This window comes from Cyprinodon variegatus, unplaced genomic scaffold, assembly GCF_000732505.1.
Source record: "Cyprinodon variegatus isolate N-32 unplaced genomic scaffold, C_variegatus-1.0 Scaffold2, whole genome shotgun sequence".
Classification (NCBI taxonomy): domain Eukaryota; kingdom Metazoa; phylum Chordata; class Actinopteri; order Cyprinodontiformes; family Cyprinodontidae; genus Cyprinodon; species Cyprinodon variegatus.
This window is the reverse complement of record NW_015150455.1, coordinates 1,513,599-1,531,808: the sequence shown is the minus strand read 5'-3', so window position 1 is coordinate 1,531,808 and position 18,210 is coordinate 1,513,599. Positions and strand designations below refer to the sequence as shown.

The following is an 18,210-nucleotide window of genomic DNA, read 5'->3' as shown; positions in this document are numbered from 1 at the left end:
CTGGAGGGCTCCTTCATTGACAGACAACTGCACCCTGAATGCACCAGGGAGCGTTATCACAGTTCCTTCCTCCCAGCAGCTGTATTGTCCAGATACAGAGTATTATATTGTAAAACACTGTACAGTACAATATTGGTTGTATTTTCCTATCTGTTATTTTTATTCACTTTTCTAAGGTGTACATTGTGTAACCACTTCCACTATCTAACCTTTACTGCTGTAAAAATAAATAAAAGGATAAAATAAAAGGATGGCTGGATTTTCTATGGTATTCTACTCTCAAGTTGTTAGATAATGTGACCTCTGAGCTAAGCTTAAGAAACAAAAATCTTAGAGGGCCTACATCATTGCTGGATCCTTGATGCAAAAAAGAAAAAACTTGCAGACCTTACTCGTTGGCTGCAGTAGAAACAAAAGCACCACCGAAAGCAGCACCTCGTTGCAAATCTTACATTGTGTTGCTTGCATATATATATGCAAGTACTTGTTTGAATCTCTTAACTTATTGACTGAACGTTCCTCTGTTAGTAAATGTATATGCACAGGAAAAAAAACCATAAAAGGTAGCTTTTTCAGTAAAATTAAGAGCAGAAAAGGATTCATTTAAAAAGTTTTTTATTAAAAAAAGGTTACCAAAGATGAACATGTTTAGCTAAGGGGTTCAATATACAACAACTTCAAGAGAAATAATTTGTGTTGACATTGGATATCATCAGATTTTTGTTCAGGTAATGCAGATGCTTTATAATAATAACACATGGAGCACCTTTATTTACTGAGTATTTACAGTATTTGGGTGCCTTTTGTTAACGGTCTCGTAGTACCCTTATATGGCTAGGAGGGACATTCGTACACTGTTGGCGTAGTGAGCAGCTTGCTCGGGTATTTTGACCTGAACTCTTTGCAGTTTTTTACTTGTGGTCCCACTCAAATATTAAAGATCATCCAATAAATTTTGTTATCAAAAAAGATAACTAGAGTTAATACAACTTTCTGTTTTTAAATGCAGATTTTACCTCTCAAGGGGAAAAAACAACATCCCAAACAACCTGGCTGCATGTGAAAATATGCATTTTCACATTTGAATCAAATATGGTTAATCTAATTTTTGGGTCAGTTTTACTAACCCAAACCTCCCTAACAACTATGGATGAAATTTTGATTTCAGAAGTGGGAGGATGTAAGTATTTTTTACATCAACTGATCAACTGACAACTTTCAGTCTAATTTATTTTGTCTCCTGTTAAGCATAGTGAACAGAGATAAACTTTGACAGGACAGGGTGGCAAACCATAGTGTGTCCCTGACTCATCTAAGACGTCACAAAACACCATGTAAAGCACTGCAGACCTCATTTACCTCAGTTAAGGTCAGTTTCCTCTGGTAGCTTTTATAAGTTGTACATCTTGTTAAGGTGTAAACTAACACAACATTTCTGAAAAATAAAATAAAATAAATCCTGGGATCATGTATGTGTTTTGGCCAAATGCTGCAAAACCATATTTTAGATTAAGGGGGCATTTACATTGTCTGATTAGGCCAGATTTAAAATACTTTCATTTAATCAACCGAAGCCTCTTTTTAAAGCTGCTTTTGTATTTACTAAGGTTTATCTTTGTCTGATATTAAAATGTATTTGATGATCTAAAAACATTTCAATCTAACCAACAAAAAGAAAAAAAACCTTATGGTAGGAATTCTTTTTACAACACTGTATATTCAGTGAAATGAGCCCTGCAATACAAGACAAATATTCTGTTTCCACGCAGCATGGCTTTCTCTCCTACAGTTCAAATAAAGCAAAAAAAAAAAAGATATATTTTTTAGAGTATTGCTGGTATTCTAGTGAAAAAAAAAAAAAGATCTGTCAACATAGTTAAAAGAGACTCCATTTAACCATGACAGAAGATCTGAAAACCGAGTGCCTTCCTTTTCCTCTTTAAATCCCTCACTTGAGTCTGTGATTGTCACTGCAGGGCCTTCTAGTGTGTCAGACGACAGAGGCACCCTGCTGGCTGCTGTTAAGCGCCGTCACCACATCGGATCTCTCTATGCGGGCCAGCGCCGAGCTCAGCAGTCCCAGAGTAGAGCCCTCTTTCTGGGCCCAGTTAGACAGGAGTGTGTGTGTCGGGGCCTCGCCACGTCCGAACAGGTCCAGCTGTTCGGGTTCATAGCCCAGCGCAGCACCAAGGTGCCTCCATCCGCGGCCGCTCGCCTCCTGCAGAAGGCGCTCCACCTCCTCCTGCTTGTTCGGTGGCAGGTTGATGTAAAGGCGGTTGTCGTACTTGCTGTCTCTCTTAGTACCTGTGTGAAAAACAAGCATTTCTTAGCATAATGTTGCATTTACTGCTTCACTAATCAGGATGAATAATGAAAAAGAAAGAGTGTCTGATTACAAGGTGTTTATTTTTAATATTTAGATTTCACTTTGAAACGTATATCATCAAGCTATGCTTTAACCCACTGTTGTTTTCTTTCACTGCCCACCAGTGTTTATCTGTGGGCACAGTCATTTCTTTCTCCCTTGTTTACATCGCTCTGCCTGCTGATGTTTGCCTGCCTACTTGTTTAGCTTTACTTTGGTTGGAACTTGTATATACATAACTCCTCAGTGACTTCAGAAGGGTCGCACTATTTCCACAGAAACAGAACTTGGGTCCTGGACCTTGGTGTACAGCTATCAACTGCTCTTGGAAATATGAGTTCAAAAAAACATGAAATACATTTTGCACTATTCTTTTAAAACAACATTGAATGCTAGACCTGTAACTTCCAGGTTTAGAGCCCCTGAAAGCAACAAGCAACACAGCAGTGTTGCAAAATGAAACGGTCTTAAAATATGATATCAGACCACTTCGGACCAGCAGACTAACAATTGCTTCATAGATACCTAAAAATATACTTTAATTTCACATTAAACCAAAACTTTGATCAAATCCCAGAGTTGCCTTAATGTAACCTGTATTAGTTCGAAATTAGTGAAAACAATGTTACAAATAACAGTTCCTATAACATGTAACTGCTTCCATTAAAAATGTGGCACAGAAGCTAATTTCTCCTGACCACTCTCTAAAGTGAGAAAGACCGTGAAACGTTCAAGTAAGTTAGGAAATATTAACTCCTTTGATTATCCCAATGCCTAAAGCAACAGTAAAAACTGAAAAGCTTTAAACAGCATAAACAGTTACCAACACAGTCAGAAAATAAAGCAAGTATTAATTGAAAGCTTTTTCCTTTATTTTTACCCAGGGGGAGATCAGTTGTGCAGCTTGTTGGTTTTAGGAACCGAAGGAGAAAAAGCTTTTACGGAAGAATTGGTGCCTCAATAAAAAGACTTGTTAATGGTTTAGTATTTTTCTCCCTTTAAAACCCCAGTAGATCTTTATGCCAGTAACCTGCAGAGGTTTTATCATATTCACTATAAAAAAAAAATGTTTTCATTTTTGTGCATAATGATGCACTGCTTGCATTGTTTATTTGTCAGACTATCTATTATTTGCCATTTTCTTGCATTTCTTTTAAAGGCTCTGACTGTAAATCAGTGTGGGCCTGGAAATGCCTGTATTTCTAAGTACCTACTGTATATCATAGTTTTGTTTTTATTACATAAAACTTTTACATGGTTATATGCACTGTTATTATATTTATTTCATTAATTACTTGCATAAAAAATAAACTCAAACGTTTTCAAAATGCCAGAAAAACTCCGCACAAAGTATGAGAGGAAAATAGGGGCTTACAACAAAATGTGTTATTTTGATGCACCTATTAGAAAACATCTGATAGATAGAACAGAGGGGGGCATTGGGAAGACATTTGTATCAGAGGAATTTGGATGACTAAGAAAACAGCACAGCTTAGCTGAGGAATGTAACGATATAAAGATAAATCTGATCAACACCATCTACATCACTAAATCATCTCAAGCACATGACCCAAATCAGCAGTGCGTTGCAGCAATAGCTACTGGAATGGTGTTTACTGTCCAGAGCCAACCATAAAACTGGAAATCTTTATGGAGATTTCAAATCAAAGTACTGCAGACATGCAAAATTTCATTTTTAAGAGGTATCAAGCTGATCAAGATATGGTACTACAATTATAATTGAAAGTTCTACACTTTCATGAGACAATAGATAAAATGTCTAAATGTCTAAAAATGAATGTTGTTATATAATTGTAGAGACAATTTATATTGATACTTAAAACAGATGAAGAAAACAAATTAAAGCCACAAGTGTCCTAGGACGGCCCTTGCAGCTCAGCGCCGCTGGGCCTATCGCGACCATCCCACGCACCGCCTTATTTGTGTGTTTTCCGAGCCAGATAACAAGTTCCACACTTTACCACTAGACAGTTGTATGAGAATGTCACAACCTAAGCTTTGGTCAGGAAAGGTTGAACTACAGTTAAAAGATAAAATCTGGCACAAATTTTACATTTCAAACAGATGTTGTCACTTCCTGATTGAGTTGCTGGGACTAAAGTGATCAGCAGTCTGTGGGTAGAAAAATATGATGATGATGATGATGATGATGATGATGATGATGATGAATCAGGAAGATATACCAGTTCGATCAATCAAAGGGGCACACTTAATTAAAGTCTAAATTAGGAGTTCTTAATAGTGACCCAGCAATTGCTCATCTAGATTAAAGCAAATCAGATCATGCCTTCTGATTTAGAGCCAAACATATTCATATGGTAACAGATAGAAATTGGCTATTCTAACACCCTATCTGGTAAAGTCAGCAGATCTTTAGAAAGGGGATTACAACTTTGTCATAGATTTTTTTTTTCTGTACCATCAGACACAGATTGTAACCAATAGAAAATCAAAGATCTGAGGTTTGAGCTCACAACCACATGAGTTCCAACCCATCACTCTATCTATCCTTAAACTAAAAGCTCTGTGGAAGACACAGCTGTCGCCCCAGATTGTCAAAGGTACATTATATCCACTGTCTTTAGAAACTGATATATTTGGGGGGAAATCCTAATATTTAAATGGTTTGAAATTAAATTATTCAAACATTTCCATATGATAATAATTATATATTATTCAAAAAGATTATTTTCCAGCTGCTTTACAAAAGAAATCCTAGGAAAAAAAGCTTATGGTTTGAATGACTCGGGTTATCCTGAGCTACATCTAAAGTTGTGCTGCTATAACCTTAGAATGTGAAGGACCACATTTCCTCTCTTTGCTATGTCATATCTCTGTTCTCCTACTCTATTATTTGTTACTTCAACCAAACTATAATGTACTCTTTTTTTTTGTCATAATAGCTCATTTGGTCTTGTTCTGTTTAGCGCTAAGAGTATTCCAGAGGGAGACATTAGCTGCGAGGATTTGCAGTTAGAAGGTGTACCCATATCTGCTTACCTTTGCTAGGCTGGTTATCCTGCAGGCTGTAGGTGTCTAGAAAAACACCACTGTCACTTTGGAGCTTTTCTGCTTCTGGAGATGTTCCCAGCTCTGCCACACGGGCCTTGGAGAGAGCCTTCTTCTGTTTGCACGACTGCCAACTGAGAGAAGTGTATGAAAGCAGTTTAAGCTAGCGCATGTCCCATGGCCAGTCATGCCCTCCTTATTACAGGACATAAACAGAGTGACAAACTCACCATTTATAAGCCACGTAAACCAACAAGCCCAGCACCACAGCAGCAGGAACGGACACATAGGCCAGAATGTTGTTGCTGTCCCCCTCGTCCTGCGGGGTCAGCTTGGAAGGTCCGAGTGTGGGGTTACCACCTTCCCCCTCCTCCATCAGCAATGTCCCGTTTGGGATGTTCAAGGCAGGGCGAGACAAAATGTGCAGTTGCTTATCTGTTCGAAAAGAAGACACGTCAAGGATCAGCGGCACACATGCTCAACAGAACATATTTGGACCAGATGTTAAGATAGCTTCTGTCATGCTGGTTGATCCCCTGGGCTTTTTAACCTTCCATTGCCCCTGTTTTTAAGCTGCATCCACCCTCCTGCCGTATGGCTATTTCTGGATCAAACAGTAGAGGATACTTGGCCAACCTGAGTGGGGTCAAAGGGTCATGACACAGACTCTAAGTAAGTGCAGATAACTCCTGTCTAAGGGAGCAATGTAGCCATTCGGGGGTCTAATCACAAGCTGTCAAGGTCAGCTGCTTTTCTTGGCCTTCAGGAGCATTTGACCTAAAGACCTTCAATCAATTGGACTGCAACAATAAAAAGGGCTTTTGCAAGGTCTCATGTTTCTTGGTGCGTAATCTGCAAATACAAACTTAACAAAAGCGGCGCAGGCTACATGTAATTTCTCCATTAGAGTTGAGCTGTCGATGCAGGCGCTGACCGCATGCCCTGGTCTGCCTCATCTTCTCTACATTACACTGATGTTTTATCTTTTATTTCCCACTACTGTGACCTCCAGCATCATACCTTGAAAGATGGCACTCTTTGTAGTGCAGGTCTTGTATTTTACAAAGCTTCCAAACACATTAAATCTCTATTAGAGGCCAGTGTGATAAACAGTAGGTCATCAAAGCAAGAGAGTGTAACAGGTTTTATCCAGCTGGAACCAAATCTACTGGGGATGTCTGGATGGGTCCTGTGGAGTTGTCAGGATTAAAAATCTTCCCTGATGTCGATTCTTTATCATTTACAATGTCAGTCAACAGAAAAAAAAAAGTCTAAAGCATTCAGCTAGGTTTAAAGCCAAAGAGTAGTTTTATAGGATTAAAAAAACTTTCTTTGCTCTAAAAAAGCATTTCTTTACAGTTATGCATTTCTTTTTTTATAGGTATAAGTACTGGTAACCATGCTAACCTGGATGCATGTTTTATTGTAACAGCTTTACCTAAAAGTAAAGTTATTTATAGTTAATGTGGTTTTCTATTGTGGGTAAAATTCTGACAACTCAAATGTTCCACAGAATGAAATAAAAAAATAACAATTTATTTTAAGAAAATGAACTTTTTTAGTGAGTTTTTGCTAAACACCAGAAAAAAACTTATTGTTATATTAATAGTCTAGTTTTAATTGCAAAGATTATCTAAATTTTTATCCTAACTGGATAAAGTCAACTTTTTTTTTACAAGAGTTTTTGTTACACCAATATCAGAATTAAATCTCAAGAGTCACGTTTCCTCACAGAGGTTATTCTCTTTATATCACTCACCCAAGCAGACAGTGTCAGAAAAGAACAAACAGGCCCGGATCTCCACCTCTTCTTCAGAGCACTGAGTGCAAAGCTGGCACTCTTTGGTATGGAAATCATCCTCCATAAAGGTTCCCGGGCCACACTTCTGGCAAACCCTGTTTCCTTGATGGTCGCACTCCCGAACCACCCCCTGACCCCGCCCACATTTGGAGCAGGGCGCGCACAGAGATAAGGAGCTCAAAAAGTAATAGCCAGTGTCACAGTCGCATTGGATGTCCTGGGATGCTGAGCAAGAAGCCAACATGGGGACACCACGTGGACACGTGCTGCAAGGACGGCAAGCTTCAAGGCCTTCAGATGGGGAAAAGGTTCCTGGACAGACAAGTTTAAAAGAATAATCAGTGCACTGTCATCTTAAAGACTCTAATGGTAATTTATACTATTCTAAGATGAAAAAAGTTGATTTATTTTCCCTAAATGCTGTAAATGCAAATATGGGGAGATATCATCTGTCCCGGGGAATGACAAAAAAATGGCAGCCTTTCAACTTCAAATTGATTTTTATTTTAATTTAATGTCTTACAAAAGTTTTATCTTTTCAACAAGGGATTTGTAGTTGATAAATATATTCCTGCCAAGTGGAAACCAACAATACACGCAACACTGGAAATATTTGAACATTATCCAGCAGAAAAAGAAGAAAATAGAAATAAAAATTAAATGCCAGTATATGAAAAAAAGGTATTTTAAACAAAGGTGCACTAATCCGATACTTTGATTGGATTTCAGTCATTTGATATTAGATATCGAGGATCCAATCCAGTGCACCTTACCTCGAAATGTTACTTCTTTATTTTTGCTGCTTATTTGTTAACAAAATAATATAAAGTACATTTATATCTGCCTTCATTTTCAACAATGTTTATTTTAAGGCTAAAACTTCACAAACATAGCAAGATATATGGTTTATTCATTCAACATTTGAATCATATCGGTATCAGATATCGGCTGATACGCTCAGGTATCGGTATCGAATGGGATTGGACCAAATTGGATCGGTGCATCTCTACTTTTAAACTGTCAATGGCTAGCATATTGCTCTTTTTAATATAAAATATGTGAAAGATAAACGTGAAATAAAAGTTTTTTTTACAATAAGCACGTTAAATCAAACCTCTTAAACTTAAGCTCGCATTTCTTCAGTTCTAATGTGTTATTTGTATTGTATGAATATTAACCTTTTAAGGTCAATAGTGCATAACACAACAAGAACATAGATGCTATTCTTCACTTAGCGTAAAAAACAAAACAAGTTTCAGCGAAGACTGGCTTTAAAAAAATAACTATACAAATTAAGGATGTGACAATATTACATTTAAGACCCACAAAAGAGTGTTTGGTTTTAAGACGTTTTAAGTTATAAATTGAGACTAAGAAAACTGAAGCCTTTTCAAAGACTGTCCACTGGAGCAAATTGCTTTTGATTTAGTAAAACCTAAAGAAGAGAAACAGACTAAACATAAAATGTACTTTAATTAGCTGACTGTGCTATCATTGTGCTTCTAGATTTAACTGCTGCCTTTCAAACAGTTGATCCTAGTATTTGAATTTCTCCTTTGAAGCAGTGTGTGGGCCCCTGGGCTGCTGCATTGCTGTGATTTAGGTTTTATCTGGCAGAGGAAACTTTCTCAATCAAACTTTGGATTTTGTGTCCTCTGCCTTCAGTCGGGGGTCCCACGAGGTTGTAGGTTGTCGATCTTGTTTTTCTGGCTTAATACCTTAAAAAATCTTGAATTAAAGATGGACGCAAAACTTAAACTTGGGGGGAAAAAAATTATTAGGAGGGTAAAGAAGTTGATTTTTCCCTATTTCAGGCAACTAGCTAAAATAAAGCCTTTTACTCTGAGGCAGCATTTTGAAACAGGGATCCATGCATTTGTCACATATAGGCTGGATTACTGTAAATCTCTATATTTTGCAGTTAGTGATGCATTTATTAGGCACATGCAGGTTGTGCAAAAGGATGACTTTTACCTAAAACAAAATGGTCTGACCACATAAATTATTCTCTTCTTTGGCTGACTGTATGTTTTAGGATCTGCTTTAAGGTTCCTCTAGTCCAAATTTAAATCTCTGAATTTTTTTATTTTTTTAAATTATTTTCTTTGTATTACTTTTAATTAATGTATGTGTTTTTTTTAATAGCATATCTAAATTTAACTTATCTTTTTTCACTTTTCTACTTTACTGCGATTGTATTACTGCTATTTAAAGTGCTTTATAAAGGTGGTATTTGATGGTAATTACATTTAAAAGAAGACAGATAAGCAAAAAAACTATATACAAAGTAAAAAAAAAAACAGCTGGGATATGGTGGCAGCATGCTGTAAAAAGAGAGCGTTTGTTAGTGCCTACCCTTTGGACACGGTTTGCATTTGGTATCCTCCTTCCCACACTCTACCTCCACTTCATAACCAGCAGGACACAATCTGCAGCAGTGTCCCGATTCAGTGAACTTGCCACTGGCACAAGCCTCTCCAAGAGCAACCTAGGGAAGACACAAATTAGTAAGATAAGCTTGCTGCTTTTAAGGAAAGAACAATACATATAAAACTGTATATTTCAGCCCATTTTCTAGTCTATTTCTGTGTGATCAGATCACAGAAACCCTGCTTTAGTACATCCTGTAAAGTTAAAAAACAATGACATCAGCTTTTTAGGGAGAAGTCCCAGCCTTCCCACCCCGTCGTGATCAAAGGCACATTGAAAACAGAAAACCCTTTTTCTAATCTTTCCATCTGCTTCAGTTTACACAAGTGCTCTGAGGCTTTATCTGCAAGTGGGTACTGGAGAGGGCCAGCCTGCGATATGACACAGGCAGCTGTTTAGTTTAAATGTTTACCACAGCTTCATGTTTGTTTTGTCTTATTTTGTTGACCGAAAATGTTTAAGATAGTTTGAATCCAAGATCTACAATTTTTATATTTGGAATTGTTTTGATTAATTTTAGACCCGTCCATTAAATCTAGAGATCAGGAACACACGGCAGGGGCAGTGAAGATGTTTTTTTTTCTTGTTTATATTTCTGCTGTGAGGATGAGAGGGTGTAGAAAGATGTTTTGACTACTTTTGATCATGTTTGAAGGCTCCAACATCAGATTAAGTTGATTTTCATGTTTATCTAAGCTGTGCGATATGTTTAGTTATATTTTTTCAATTCTTTATTTTTTGCTGGAAAAAATAAAAAAACATATTTTTCCAAGTCAGAAGTGTGTATAAAGAAATAAACCACCTGTTGCCACCCACAGACTTCAGGAAAATGTTGGTTTTGGAACATGGAATGCAGTGACAGGGCCATTACAACATTTCAATATACTTTAGACAGTTAACCTAAGACCGCAGCCCTCCCAGCTCTCTCTAGATATGCCAAACTGAGTTTCATCATATATATCATGGCAATAAAAATATCTATTAAGTCATGAATTTCATTGTAGCTCTTGCTGGATACTTGAGGTTGCTGTTCTGCTGTAAGGTGACGAACATCTGGCCCAGCATTCTGTAGCCTCTAACAGGTTTCTTAGGGCAATACTGATGCGTCTGGAAAAAGAGGCCCCTCCTTTGAAGGCAGTAAGCCCTCCAGGTGTGTCTATGAAAATCAGTTTTTCACCAACAGCCTGCAGCCTCAGTGCAATGGTATTTTAAATATGCAAACATTAAAAAGGTGATTGGCCCCTTCTGCCTGGGGGCCTGACCTCAGCAAACAGATGTCTAACAACTAACCTCCTGCTGAGGGGTAACACAGCATCTAAACAGCTCAGGGATGATGATGATGATGTCTCTCTTTGTCTCTGAAGTCTGCCAGGAAGCTCCGGGGAACATGTGTGGACCTGTAGAGCCTCCATTAAAACCCCACCAGTGACGCACACACACTGAGCAATGCCCCTGGTCACAAAACACTAAAATGTTCCAAGCTTATACGACAGCTTTGAAACGAGGTTCACATCGTTCCAACAACAACAGTCAGTCCGACTGCTGTGCATCAATGAGGAGTCGGTGATATCTGAACTGCTGCCACAGATCCTGGATCAGAGGAATTATGGTATCAGGGCGGCTGGATCAGGCAGGAACAAACCAGTCTGAAGTTAGCTCACTGCAGAGGGACGCGGGAGCAAAACGAATTAAAAAAAGCATCACAGCTGGTCCTCTTTCATGTGACAGATGAGTCTCTTCTTCAAACACTTGCCAACATCTTTAGCTACTAAAATCTGCTTTGGTAAATATTTGGCAATGGCGCTTTTTTATATTTACCTACAGCCTGGATTTTTAGAAAAAGCAGCTCAGTTAAGAGAAAGAACCGCCTAAAAGTTTGACACTGGAATTACAGATTGAATGCATGCCCCCCTGGAGGAAAACGGCAGAATTTATAATATGTACGAGATTAAGCATTACCATATGAGGACAATATTGCAAGTTTGAAGTTATAAGAAAAAGAAAGAGGAAATGCCATAAAGGAATTAGACAAAAATGAACTTGGACTCATTTCCTCGCAAAAATCTAAAGTTTTTTCTGCTTTGTTTTTCTTAAATGACTTATCACTAGACATTTGGTGAAATACCAACATTTCACATGAAAAAGGAAACGACTTTTATCTATAAAAACGAGTCAGTCAGCCTCCAAGTGAGGCTTAGTTATAAAAGAAGAAAGTCAGCCTCACTTTGTTCAACATAATTTGTTTTATGCATCATTTACAACAAGTCATACCTGCTGGGTATTTACATGCTAAGAATAACAAGACATACAGTACCTTCTGGGTGGAGCCCAAAGGCATCTAATGGATGCATGAAATAATATTCCTAAATTAGTTCCTGTAAACATGGACCAAAAAATAAAAACTGCGGAGCTGCAAATAAACTTTCTGTCAAATGAACAACTTACAGTTATATATTTGCATAATTGACAAAAAAGGGACATTTTAGCTCCTAAATCATGATTCACAAAAGGAATTCAGTTTTCTAGACAAAGGAGAAATTTAAAAACAGAAAATAAACATTAGTCTTTATATTTAATGGAAGAGAACCTTAGATTGTGAGACAGAAACATTTTTGTCTGATAAAATAAACTTCTAGCACACCGAATGTAACACAAACTGCAACAGCTTTCCGTTTCTAATGTCTTTTTCATGTCCTAGCTTGATTTGCTTTTCTAATTACAAAACCTTTTCATTTTAATAATAATCTTCTGCCTTATACGTCCAATTTTGCAGGAATATTTAGTTGTTGTTTTTTTTATCTCAATCTCACGAGTTAAACTACACAGTTGGTGCTTTTTAAATATTGATTAAAATGATGTAAACATTAAATTTGTTGCATTTAAAGCACAGAAGCCACAGTCATGTCATCATGTACAAACAAAACTTATTTTCCCTTTCCCTCTGAGCTAACCACATTCATTTCAATAATGTTGCAATCTGATTAATTGCCTTAACCGACATCTTCAAACATTTGAGATTTTTCTCATGTCTCAATATGAATACATTTTTTTTTTCTTTTATCAAAAGATATGGGAAACTATAATAGATGCATCTGCTTTTTAGCTATTTTTCTGAGAGCTTTTTTGGCTACAAGGCTTGATCTGTCAAACAGGTATTATAATTGAAAGAATCTATTTGAAGCTTTTGCTTTCTCTGTAGTTAACTCTATGGAAACAGCAGAGGCACATAGTAGCAGATCAGACGAAGAATGATGAATCCCTAAGGTCCTTTGTCACCTAGTTGCGAAATGATTTGCCCTTTTTATTCAAGACATGACTTTCAGACATATATCTCATCTCCAGTAGATCTTTTTTTCCAGAACTGTTTATCTTTTCCGCTTCACGTGTCCTGCTTCTATATTCTAAACACTTGTTGCTTGCAAACATAGTCAGGTACATACATTTGGGCAAAACTAAAAGTAAAAAGCAGCTAAACCTTTAAGGGAAAATTAATTATAAAAGCATTTTTATATCTGTTTTCAGGGATGCAAAGTGTCAAGAAAAGATTAGGAGTTGTTTTAACACTTTTGGCTAGAATTTGGTTAACTTATCCATTTAACCATAAAAAGAAAATATTTGGCAAATACAAGAGCATATTACAGAATCGAGAAAATAATTATAGTGTCATAGTGTAAAACCAAGGATGAGGCCCGTTTTCCTGTAAAAAAACATCACTAGCAGTGAGATCTAACTACCGGTAAATGAAATCATTTCAAGTACAAACTATAATCTATTTACACGCCTGACCAAACAGTGCAAATCAAAGCAAACCTGTACACACTGAATGACTAATATGACCGCAGTACACTTTGAGTGAGTGTGGAAAGTGCTTTTATGATGTGAATGAACTGACTTTACATGTATTATTCTGTATAGATTTTATTAAGTTTTCTAAGTATAACATCAACCCGTTCAGGGTGTGTGGGTGGAAATTAGTAAATCATTTTTGATAAGCTCATAACCTCCAATAACAGCCCTTCCGTACAGACCTGCTGAAATCTAGGATAGGGGGGCTTACCTGGCTGAGCTTACAACAATCAGAGTTAACTGTCTTTCCTTTTTGCTGAAATACATTTGTGAACAAACATAAAGAAAATGGAAACTTGTAGCATCAGATTGTATGTTAAAAAAGCCATAAATATAAATTTTTTCACCTTTAAAATCTTGATAATCACACACCCTCCGATTTAAAAATACACCAAACTAATAGAAATATCATTATTCACAAAAATATGTGTTTAAAATCTACAGTTTTTGTTAAATTTAATAAAATTAAACATTTTAATAAAAAAAAAACTATTCAAACATTTTCCGCATTATTATGTGGAGGGCCTTAGCAAGGGTATTGTTTAGGTTGGCTCTAGTTGTAACAAAATTATTTTTCCTCTAATAAAGTTTTAAAGTAAAGCCTTTTATCATTTAATTCCTAAATGCTTATGATTCCTCTTAGTAGTTTTTCCTGCCTGTTGTATATGGGCTCTAAATCTGAAGGAAAGAGAGCTGCAGTTGCCTCTTCCATTAAAGCAGAAAGCTGCGATCTAAAGGGATTCCCCAGTGAGACCAGGCGGACCACCGCGGAGAGCTGCTTTCAATGGGCCTCTCAACGCCACGGCTGCCCGAGTCATTCACTCAACACGGATCAGACCCACACACAGACACACCGTTCACTTTAACTTTCTCAGAACGTTAAACATTTCATGCCCTTCTCGGAAGTGACGAGTTCCAAGGCATGATCTGATCCACGGAAAAATAGACTCACAACAGGATGCCCCCCCGTGATAAAATGCTGATCCATGAGAATTTAACATCTGACTGAAGCTTCTGAAGCCAAGACAGCAGGGGCAGACGTAGATTTTAAGCTCCACATCCATCTTGGATGGGTAGAAACTTTAGAACATGAATGTTTTTTAGTTTCTGGAGAAAAAAAAACACTACTTTTAATTAAAGATAAGGAGAAATTGTCAGCTTTAACCATTCTGATGACAAATGATTCATGATTAAATAAATAAAGAACACCATAACACACAACAAAGAATGAGAAATACTGCTTTGTTCCAAATTGAAACACCTTGATGAGCTGTATTTTCAAAAGGAACAGTGATAATTTACAGGTGAGTGAAAAGAAATATGATTCTTAGAATAAAGAGAGATGCATTACCACCAATCATCCGGTAAGAAAGTGAAGAACATCTGACAGATAAGAAGCAACATCTTGGGTTTCATAGATTGCAGATTATCCTTTCAAAGAGATATCCATCTTTAGAAAAGGAGAGGTGTTTTCTAAATACTTAAATCTGAGTAAAGTGCTCTGACTGGGAAGAGCAAGTCTAGACAGGAGCTCCAACGCTGCCAGCTTTAGGAGAAAAACCAGAGTCCATTTTTTTTTCTTTTTCAGAGAAGGAAGGGAATTTTTTTCACCCTGATAAAGTATGCAATTAAAACATCAACCAAACTATAATTTCATCATAAAATAGATCATTTACTTTGTATGTGGTGGATAATGGTGCTTAATTGCCCTTGTGTTTTGGCTAGACCCTCAGCACATAATGGTGGGCTCTGTGGGTTTGATAGGATTGGGAGTAAAAACTTCATCAGAGGTATTTTCACACATTTCCAGGACGATCTGTAACAATGGGGGTCTTCAGACTTGGGTCTATTGTATTAGCAAACAAACACAGGTGTTTGGAGCCTAAAAGAAACAAACATAGGCATCAATAGAGCAACAAGATTTTAGTTTTGATTTTAAGCCCAAGTACAAGATCTGCACAGGGTCTTTTCTTCCTTCGTTATTTTACTGCTTTCATCTGATTTCATACCGAAGGTTTCAGAGTACAACATGGAGCCATGTGCCGTGAGTCGTTTCCTACTAACCAAAAGCAAATTTCATACCCGCTTTGACAACCAACGATTTAAAGCAATTTTCTATAATCTCCTCATAGTCTGGTAAGGAAATGTGGTTTTCAGACACATGAATCAAATCTACCAGCAGAGGGTTTCTGCGATCTAAAGTAGTTTAGCTTGATCAGGGGGCTCATATTATGTCATATAAGAGCCAACTGGTTCACAGGGAGATCAGGGATCAAACGAATGGGAAAAGGAAGCTTCCAGAATGTTAGGATTATTTTTCTCCATGAGTCATGAGAGTATTACACTTCATAAGGAAAATAAAACAGAGGAGTCATGGTTTGAATTCATGGCCGTGAAAAGTTTCTTTTTACTGATACAAACTGCAGGTACAGTAGCCAAAAGGTTCAACTGACCCAGAGCTATCAGTTATTATTATTCAAAGCAGTGCCCTCCCCTTTTTCTACAACATGTTTTGTTTTAGAGTAGGTTTGCATTTTAGAAGTATCCCAGCTTGCATTTCTCCACAAAGTGCAGAAGGATAAACCTCTGTTATAATGGTTAGTCACAAATAATGCATTTATTTAAACATGAATTTGATTCTTAGATGAGCTGTTGAGTGTATACAAAAGGACATTTAAATGCATACATTTTTTCGACAGTGAACGAGCCGCCTACAAGAGTGAAATGAACATTCCCATTTTTAAAGTGCAGCGGTGATCCGAAGAATATGGTGCAAAATGCAGTAGAAACATTGAGTTGAGTTCTATTTAGTGGGATTTGAAAAATCGCCATGTAGTGCAAGCACCATGTTTACAAGTGTGATGCAGAGTCTCAATTTTTGACTTGATTAGAGTTTCAACAGTTCAACAGTCTGATGGCAGGCCGGGAAATAATGTCCAAAAGCAAAGGTATTATTGTGTCAAAAGGAATCATAATCTGCCTGTTAAAACAGACTCAACTAAATCATCTAAAAGAAAAAAAAAGAAAATATATTTATTATTATTTATTTATTCTTTCTCTTGCAATAAGATTTATTCTGTCTTAATATCATTCATTACAATAAAAAAAAAACAATAAAAAACATGCAATTATTTCATAAATTTGAGATGGTTTTAGATTTACACACCGAGGCATAAAGGTGAGGGGTGAACAATCCTTATTGCTTATCTACTATTACAGAATTAACTTTGATTTTGATGTGATTTTTGATCTAAGTGATAGAAGTTAGGAGGAACCTCCAGATCAACGCTTGTTTCAGGCCCCAAATAATCTTGAATCGCCTCTGCATGCAGACATAAAGCAAAATGTAGCTGGTTCCTTAGGAAACCAAATACAACACATGACTTTCATCCTGCTATTACTATTTGGCAACAAGCACACCATCGGAGAGGACTGGTGTGATCCATATGGTTGTGGTGTGAAACAGAAATCCTCTGGGAACAATGGTGCGCTCTAATCTCAGCGGGATGGGTGTACAGAAAAACTCCTCAGGCTCATCTGAGGATAATTACCTGAACTAAGAAATAAGAGGGATCGAAAAAAATTTTTTTTCAGACAGCAGGGACCAGGAAAGATAAGAATATTTTCTATTTTACTTACTTTTAACAGCAGAACCGCAGAGATGATGATCAATCTCATGTTTCCACTCTTTACAGCCCTCTGTCCCTCCAGTCACCGCGGTGCGTCTCTCCGTCTCTCTCAGTGTTCCTTTCCCGTCCTCAGCTCGCAATAATCGGCTTAAACCAGCCAGAAACCTCCACAGCATCAAATATAATCAAACCACGTAAAATCACTCCTTCCTCTCTCCCTTCATAGCTCGGTGATTGTTGTTTTTTACGCAAAAAAGGCGACTTCCAGATGCGTAAAATCCGTAAATGAATTCCAGTGAAAACCAGTGAAGGCTTTTTTTCAGCTCATTCCGCCATGTAACAAGTGACAAAACAGTTCCCTCTGTCTCAGGATGTACTGCAGGACCGTTTTCTCTTTCTTTTCCTCTTACAGCTTCTGAACAGATGAGGCAAAGGAAAAAAAAAAAAAAATCTCCTGAATGCTCTAAATTTTCTCCTCCCATCTCCTCAGCTTTCAGCCCTGCTCTGTGATTGGCTGCATCACAGAGAAGCAGAAAAGGGATTCCAGTCTGCAGCAGATTATGTCTTCATGTAAATGGTTAAAACAAAAATAAATATGCAGTACACATTAAAAGTGTCCGTATGGAAGAGGATTAGGACCACTGAAAATTTAAAAAAGTTAACAGATTTTTAGATTTTAGTATTATATGAGAAAATAGTCAGAATTCTGACTTTAATCTCAGAATTATGACTTTTATTTCTCAGAATTATGACTTTAATATCAGAATTCTGACAAAAATCTCAGATTTCTGACTTTTTTTCTCAGAATACTGACTTTAATCTCAGATTTCTGATTTTTTTCTCAGAATACTGACTTTAATCTCAGAATTCTGACCTTTTCCTTTCAGAATTCTGACAGAAAAAGTCAGAATTCTGATTTTAATCTCAACATTTTGGATCTTAATCTAGATGGGCACCATTAAGGAGTAGATGTGGGACCACTCGGAACCACTCGGCTTCACTGACAAAGATGTGAGTTGTTTGAGAGGGCAAGTGACACTTTGGTGGGAAATTACGGAATTAGGCAACTTTTTACGTGCCCGAGGGGTCCCCTGTGATGCTATTTCATT

General features: G+C 37.2%; 1 protein-coding gene across 1 annotated transcript; it reads right to left on the bottom strand.

Moving 5' to 3' along the window:
- Nucleotides 1-607: 607 nt before the first annotated feature.
- Nucleotides 608-17,525, bottom strand: LOC107082315 (tumor necrosis factor receptor superfamily member 16-like). Its single transcript, XM_015370932.1, has 6 exons — nt 17,112-17,525; nt 9,552-9,684; nt 7,155-7,508; nt 5,626-5,830; nt 5,387-5,529; nt 608-2,304 (listed from the first exon to the last, which is right to left on the bottom strand). Exons 1-6 carry the CDS (start codon nt 17,148-17,150, stop codon nt 1,991-1,993), a joined length of 1,188 nt encoding a protein of 395 aa, XP_015226418.1. The 5' UTR covers nt 17,151-17,525; the 3' UTR covers nt 608-1,990.
- Nucleotides 17,526-18,210: the final 685 nt, after the last annotated feature.